The sequence below is a fragment of the Montipora foliosa genome, chromosome 12, assembly GCF_036669935.1.
Source record: "Montipora foliosa isolate CH-2021 chromosome 12, ASM3666993v2, whole genome shotgun sequence".
Classification (NCBI taxonomy): domain Eukaryota; kingdom Metazoa; phylum Cnidaria; class Anthozoa; order Scleractinia; family Acroporidae; genus Montipora; species Montipora foliosa.
The window spans coordinates 15,252,743-15,260,242 of NC_090880.1; the positions used below are offsets into that span (position 1 = coordinate 15,252,743).

Consider the following 7,500-nt stretch of genomic DNA (forward strand, 5'->3'; position numbering starts at 1 on the left):
ACAAACTGGTGTGCTATTGGGAGCCTAGGAAAATGGGATAAACTTCCCTGATAGTGTAGGCTACTCAAGAAATCCACAACTTACAGATAAGAAATATTAATCATGACAACGTCAATGAACTCCTGTTTGAACAGTGAAGCTGAATCAACTTTTCCATTCAGATAGAGGTCACCTGTTGCATCTCCAGGAAAAGGGGTGGAGGGGGGGGGGGGGGGGGGGGGGGAAAAAAAAGCAAAAGCAAACAAAAAAAAGTGCTGCCATACGTCTGCTCTAGCACAAATACTCTTAAACATTAATTTTGCAATTATTGGTGTTCCTTGAATGCGTAGATTCAGACGTTCAAGTTGCTAGCATTGTAAATATGTACCTAAAGATACGATATGTCAAGATCTTTGATCTGGATAGGTCTACGGATCAGGTCCCGATTTGATTATCATACCGACCTCATTTTCAAAGAACTTTAAACATATCTTAAAATTCCAGGACATGCGCCTTATGCGATTGGGCCAACTATCAAATCTCAACCCTCCCTTCACAGTTAGTTTGCTAATAAAATCCCTTTCAAACTTAGGTCGAATGTATACATTCCAACTGTACAAGAAATTCTAGCACCTTTCAGTTACCTTAAGGCCGTTTACTTTGTGTTACTTCAAGTTTTTGGACTTCACGGTCGGCCATGACTGACATTCAAAACGGACCGATCGGACCTCAGAGGGTTGGATGCAGGGAAAAGTGACGTCAAAGGCTCAATAGCTTAAAAGTTCAGCATGTGAATGTAGCTCACCATATCCTCAAAACGTGAGTTTAAAAGTCTGAATGCCCAAAACTCTCGTGCTGCATATTGTATTAATCTATTCTACGGCGTACACATGCATTGCATTCTTAAACTTGGGAGCCTTTGATGTTATTTTCTCCTGGAAATGGAGTACCCTTAATTAAAATAAACAGGTGTCACTTTGAAATCTGGGCTGAAAATTTTGGGCTGCTTAGTGTTGAGTTAAGATAGTTTTGAAATCCAAAGAAAAGATGGTCACAGGGGCACTTTAGATGGAGGTCCTTAGTGTTGCGGTTCTCTTCGTTCAGATGTTGTTTTCTGCCAGCACCTCTCTCTCTACCTGTACGAAAAGACTCGGGCCATTTATTTTGTAAGAATCGTTAAGAAAAGTCAACGCCTAAAGCTGTCCAAAAAAACCACTGTAGTGACTTTTTTCTGATGAGAGGCATGAAATTAAAATTTCAATTGGCGTTTTGATTTCAATTCCACGCCTATTACCTGAAAAGAGAGACAGTGTTTTTTGACGTGACTAGACCTGAAAGCACGAGACACACAAGGCTATCACTTCACATACCCACGTACCTGCAATCTCAATTGTTCCTGTTCTTGAGCGCTCAGGCCCAAATAATACTCATTATTAATGATGATGTATGTAGACATGAGGCTAAAGCTGTGTTCACACGCAACGTTGATTATGATCAACTAAAGTACAATTCAGGCTATCATACTCCATTCAATTTTATTCAATTGTGGTTCTGTTCACATCTGCGAGTATTCAAGTACAATAGGCAGGGTGACCTCGCAGTGTGAAACAAAATGGCGCCGTATCGCATGCCTGCCACGATTATCATCACCATGCTTGAGGCGAGAAGAGAACCAAGGATAGCTTCAGGAAGTAGAAGAAGTCACCAAATAGTGATTAGAAGTTTCATCTTCCGATTAGAAGTTTCATCTTCTCATATACCACCACGTGTTCGCCATTCTGTTGACTTACGCACTGTAATTACTTCAAACAATCCCCTTGAGGTTGTTTGAAATTATTATAATCCAATCATAATCAAGCGCTGTAATAAGTTGAATGTGAACCCATTTTATATGATCATAATCGAGGCCTAATGTGAACACAGGTTAAAAGACTTGATTTAAAGTGGAAAATATTCATACATCAAAATAAAATGGAAAAATTCTCTTTTAATGTAGCGTTCTTTAGCATGGGTTTAAATTCCTTGATAGTCTAGCCCCATTCCGAGTGAGAATCGAAGCCATTCCAAGTCGTAGTTTCTCGTATTCCTTGAGGCAATTGTGGTTGTGCAAGGTTGCAATAATTTATTATTTGTCTCTCTTTTCCTGGGAGGTGTTACTACTTGTGATGCATAATTTCAAGAATGGTAAGGTTTACTGAGATGATGCTGGTGAGTATCGTCTTTTGCTCGCTCGTCATAGGCCCGACTGCAATCTTCCAGACAGAATATTCGTTTTGACATAGTCTTAAATGGAATGCGTTCATTCAGTGTCCTTTTAGTTCAGAAGTTGAAGGCCTTTGAAAGATATACCACAATCCTGCATGATAATTGTGGCATTGACAAGGCTAAAATGTCATCACGATTTACAACCTTAACCCCTCCTTTCTCTGCAGGATGGGAGAGGCCTGAGTCCAAGGACAGTCGCCAGCCACCTGGGCGCCCTCATGTACACCCTGATGTACATTTACCGGGTCCACACGCCCAGCTACCAGGGAGTGCAACTCATCAGCCAACTGAGAAAGACCTCGACTGACCTCGATCACCAGGGAGAGAGAGATGTTCCCAAGACACGAAAAGAACTGCAAGCTCTGAATCGCTGGCTGGACTGGTGAGTGAAAAATCGTGAGAGTGACGACACCTGACCTCTAGGCCACTGCAAGTCATCCCCCATTCCCTTTCCAATGCTAAAAACAAAAGAAGATAAATGAAAATGTTATGAAAAGGTAGGTGCGTGTAATTGAATCAGGATTTGTCATGGGTTAAGGTATGCTGCCCTAGAAAACCTTTGCAGCTCTTTGATTCTAATTATTACTTTTTTGGTGGTACTAAATTATTTTGTCCCTTGGGTAGGGAAGAGGTTCTCGAAGCCTGCAGGGTGCAGCGGACGCAATTCGAGGTAGCCAGGGGGAGGAAGTAGGAGCCCAGGAAGCGGCTGACCTGTTGCTCGTGTTGCTGTACTGCCACATTTCCCCTTCGCGTGGATGAGGAGCTTGGAGTTCCTTTAGCATGACCGGCTGAAGTCTCCCTTCTCAGTCAAGGACTTTCACAGCAGGAAGGTGGCGTTGTTAGGGAGCAATGGTTCGGTGAGCATCCACGTGCAGCTCCAAATTCACCAGCCACGACTGGGTGAAGCTGGAGGTGAGTGGAACTCCTCCATTAATAATAATTTTCGTGGGCCGAGTGAAGGCAGACTTCTGCCAAGTACGTATGTATTATGATGCTTTCCTGATTAGAGTGTAATGTGAAGTGCTAGTCTTGTACCCCATATGAACCATGTGGGTGTTAGCCCTACTAATGGAAATGGGCCCACACAAGGACAGATATACATGGGTCATTCCACAGTATTTCGCACGTTGCAGAGACGACATTTAGGCACTTACAGAAGGCCGCAAATAACTACTGTAGTTGTTGCTTAGCACCGACAAATGTTCTGTCAAGTTAAAGATTACACGATTAGCATTTGGACCACTACTGTTGCAGAGACAATTAACGCCAGAGAATTCCGAATGTTTGGTACAAATTATTCGTATTGAAATCTCTCTGAACTTTTGTGCAAGTCAAGTCAAGTCAATGTTTATTGAAACTCACACAGAATATCAGTTGAAGGATGGCCAAAAATTCTACACTTCCAGGTACATCTAGCTTGCCAAACCAGGTCTTTGAACCTTTTGATATGCTTCCAAGAGCATCAATCACGATAGGTATTATTGTGACTTTTGAGGCTCCATGAATTCTTCTGATTTCAAATGCTAGTTCCTGGTACTTTTTAACCTTCTCCACTTCAGTTCTGGTGATGTTCTGGTCCGCTGGCACAGCTATGTCAATAAGTGTCCATTTCTGTGTGTCTGTATGAACTAGCACTTTGTCTGTGTAGATAGTCATGTCCCAGGTAATCCTCACTTCTCCATTTTGTGCGCTTGGCAAGGGTTGATGGTCATACCACTTGTCATTACACTGTATTCCATACTTCCTGCACATCTCCTAGTGTACCCGCAGGGCCACCTTGTCGTGGCGCATCCTATACTCTCTCTGGGCAAGCTTCTTGCATCCACTGACAATGTGTCGTACTGCTTCAGTGCCATCTCCACACAATCTACATAGTGGTGTCTCTGAGGTCTCATCTATGCTGTACTTGATCGACTTTGTTCTTAAAGCTTGTTCCTGAGCAGCAAGAATCAAACCTTCTGTCTCCTTTTTTAAAGATCAATTCCTGAGCCATCTCCAAGACTCCTCTGCAGCTTCATCTGATATTTGTTGGGCAAACGCACCATGTAAGGCTTTTTCCATCCAGTTTTTAACTTTCTCGTCTTTCTTCCTCCTCTCATAGTCCTGCAGACTCTCTTCTTCAACCCTCAGTTTCTCCTTCAACGCAGCTTGAAGCATCCACTCTGTGCTCTCTGTTAGGTAGCCATGAAGGGATTTGCTCTCCCTTCTTACACACTCCTCGATGCCGATCAGTCCTCTTCCCTCTTCCTTTCTCGGCAGGTACAGCCTCGCAACATGACTACTGGTGTGCAGACAGCCATTCATTGCCAAGATCTTCCTAGTTCTTTATCCATGTTGGCTACCTTCTGCACTGTCCAGTCCACAATCCCCGCACTGTAACCTACTACACCTACAGCCCAGGTATTGATGCCATCCATCAAATGTCCTCCATTGAGTTTTGATCTACGCAACTTCTTGACTCTTCTGATGTACTCCGATGTTATCTTGCCTTTCATGTTGGTGTTGAGAGTCTGGTCCAATTGTAAGATGCCAAGGTATTTGTAGCCTTCCTCCTCTATTTCCCCGATATGCTGGTCGCTGGGTAGTTCTATTCCGCTACTGCCAACTTGTCTTCCCCTTCTCATTTCCAGGACAGCACACTTGTCTAGCCCAAAAGACATCTCAATGTCTTGCGAGAAGATCCTTACTACTTGAACAAGTGAGTCTAGTTGATCTTTTCTAGCTCCGGACAGCTTCAGATCATCCATGAATAGTGGTTAATGGGCTTCATGTCCTTCATATTTGTATTATTGTTATTATTCTGGCCTCCTTTTGAAGTTTCTCACACTGCCCTATTTCTGCATTCCATCAGGTCAACACCGAACTCTGCAGGCTGCTAAAGCAATTCGTCTGGGGATTTCACAAGGAACACATCACTCCTGACACCACAGAAACCCAAATCTCTTATCTCTTTCTGGTGAGTTCCCATTATTGACCATTTTGAACATCTCGCATATGACAAAAGACACTGTACTAACTAGAAATGTTCTCTCTCTCTCTCTCTCTCTGTTTTTAGAATGCAAGAGGACAACGATTCTCCTGTCCTGCCGTCTAATATCATATCCGAGGGATATATTACAAACTGACAGGAATCGCCATTGGCATAAATGTGTCAAGAGCTTCAATCATAACCTGGGCATACAGTTCTAGGTGAGCCAATCTGAATCCTTGCACTGCTTTCATTTTTTTCAGGTTCGGTTTTCCATTTGCTCCTGATACTTTTTTTCCAAACCAGCTCTTTTTAAAATCATCATTTCAAATCTTCCCCAAGACAAGACGTTTTAACTGAAAATTGATACTTCTTTCAACCCACTAAAATCTTCTTTCTTTCTGCTTGCCTGCAGTCACTGTGATGACACCATGAAGGATAGTCTCGCGGCTGCCTTATGCCACTCATGACACATGGCACAGACCACATACGACCGTAGGACTGCCGAGGAGAAAAAGAAGGCTGTTGTCACGTTGGCACTAGGCCGTTATGGAACGAGAAGGAGGAGGAGGAGGAAAACTTTATGCTGGACAGTTTGTGGGCCTGGTAGAGACTGGTAGCACATTGGATGCTCCCCGTGTTTTGATTGGGCGTATACGTGCCTTTTTGCCAAGGATACAGGTCTCCCTGTTGTGGTACCCACCCCATGGAGCTTCTACCTATGGTCTTCACATGGATGGAAAACAGTGGATTGAGGACATCAACTCGCTAATTCCTGTCAAGGTGCAACTGGTCGCACGCAAAGAAGAGAAGGAAAGTGCTTATCATCGGTGCACAAGCTTGAGGACAATACACAAGGTGGCCCATGCCCATTCCTCTAAGAGTTAGGGTTATGGTTTGCTTTTTTGTACTCAAAGACATTGAAAACAAATAATTCTTACATTGCAACAGTTCATTCAAAGTGCTGGTGTAACCAAAAAAATCAATTTTCATTTTTCTTTGAATTTCACAACTATGGTCACTAAACAGAAAGTGACCCAGGTTTTAACCCTTAATTGAAAAAAGAAACCTGTTTATTTTAACTGGAATTTTCCTATTTATTGGTTCGCCGTTACTAACTTTTAAATCTTGAGGGAGCAGGATCGAGGGGAAAATGATGTTTAAGAGTCAATAGTTTAAGAATGCAAGGCATGTGTACGCGGCTGAAATAATATGCAGCACAGGAGCTTTGGGCTTTTAGACATTGAAACTTGTGTTTTGTTTACGTGCTGAAATTTTGAGCTAGTAAGTCAGTGATGTCACTTTTCCCTAGATCCAACCCTCTGATGTCCAATCGGTCGGTTTTGAACATAAGTAATGGCGCACCTTGAAACTCAAAGTAAACAGCCTTTGGATAAAAATCCAACCTCAAAATTTTGCCAGGCAAGTGTTAAGCAATCACACTTTTAAACTCTAAAGAAAAAAGGAAGTGATTTTTGATCACAGAGGCACTTAAAGCTAGTTAAAAGTCTGGTATTCCTGCATAAGAACACACGAATTTTCTTTCAATTGGCTAATTGCAAGTTGATTTTTCCTAGTTTTTGGCCTGCTTCCTATTTTCTGCTATTTTTTTCAAGAAATACCTATTGAAATATTAACACTCTCATTAAAATTGGTAAATTCTTCAAAAAAAAAAAGAAAGCTTTCTGTCAAACAAATGTGGAGAATTCATAGCCTTTGTGAATGATAACCTTCTGAAACTTTTTCAGTGTTTTCTGCGAGGCAATTTGCATGCTTTTGCAGCTGCCATGTGGAATTAAGGAGGCAAATAATTCAATCCAATTTTGTTGATCCTCTTTGTTTTCGAACAATACTTGTTTTACTAATGTGCCATTTCTTTAAAGCCAATTGTATCTTTGTCTTTGTAGTAATACTTTATTCCAAAAAAGGTCAAATATTTTTCAGCCTTATACATTTTGATTCTGCTGTTAGAGTCGTAACCATTACAAACAAGCTCGTGTTTTTTGGCTTTTGGCAACAACCGTCAACGAAGTGTTACTAATGTAGCCACAATGATGCTTGACTGTGCTAAGAGCAAGCGATATGATGCAATGAAATAGTTAGAGAAAATAGGAGATAGGAGAAAAGTTGAATTCTTGACTGAAAAACGTTAACTGTTAGACAAGGCCTTGTCATCAACGACAAGTACTGCCCAAAAGAAATCACTGCAAAGCTAAGGTTACCCAGTCTGCTAAAAAAGCCAAAAAATAATAAGCATGAGACCTTTTTTGGTTATGAATTGTCTTTGT

At 41.8% G+C, this 7,500-nt stretch overlaps 1 protein-coding gene across 1 annotated transcript; it reads right to left on the bottom strand.

The window, feature by feature from the left end:
• Positions 1-2,678: 2,678 nt before the first annotated feature.
• LOC137980878 (uncharacterized) lies at positions 2,679-3,996 on the bottom strand. The gene is made up of 2 exons (XM_068828280.1): positions 3,607-3,996; positions 2,679-2,702 (listed from the first exon to the last, which is right to left on the bottom strand). The coding sequence occupies exons 1-2, from the start codon at positions 3,994-3,996 to the stop codon at positions 2,679-2,681; spliced, it is 414 nt and encodes a 137-aa protein (XP_068684381.1).
• Between the last annotated feature and the right edge of the window lie 3,504 nt (positions 3,997-7,500).

Excerpts from the sequence above, each read along its gene's own strand:
- LOC137980878 (XM_068828280.1), bottom strand. The coding sequence starts at position 3,996 with ATGTGCAGGAAGTATGGAATACAGTGTAATGACAAGTGGTATGACCAT. Across the intron at positions 2,703-3,606 it reads TCCTTCAACTGATATTCTGT|CATTGGAAAGGGAATGGGGG; the intron begins GTGAGTTTCAAT and ends TTTTGTTTTTAG.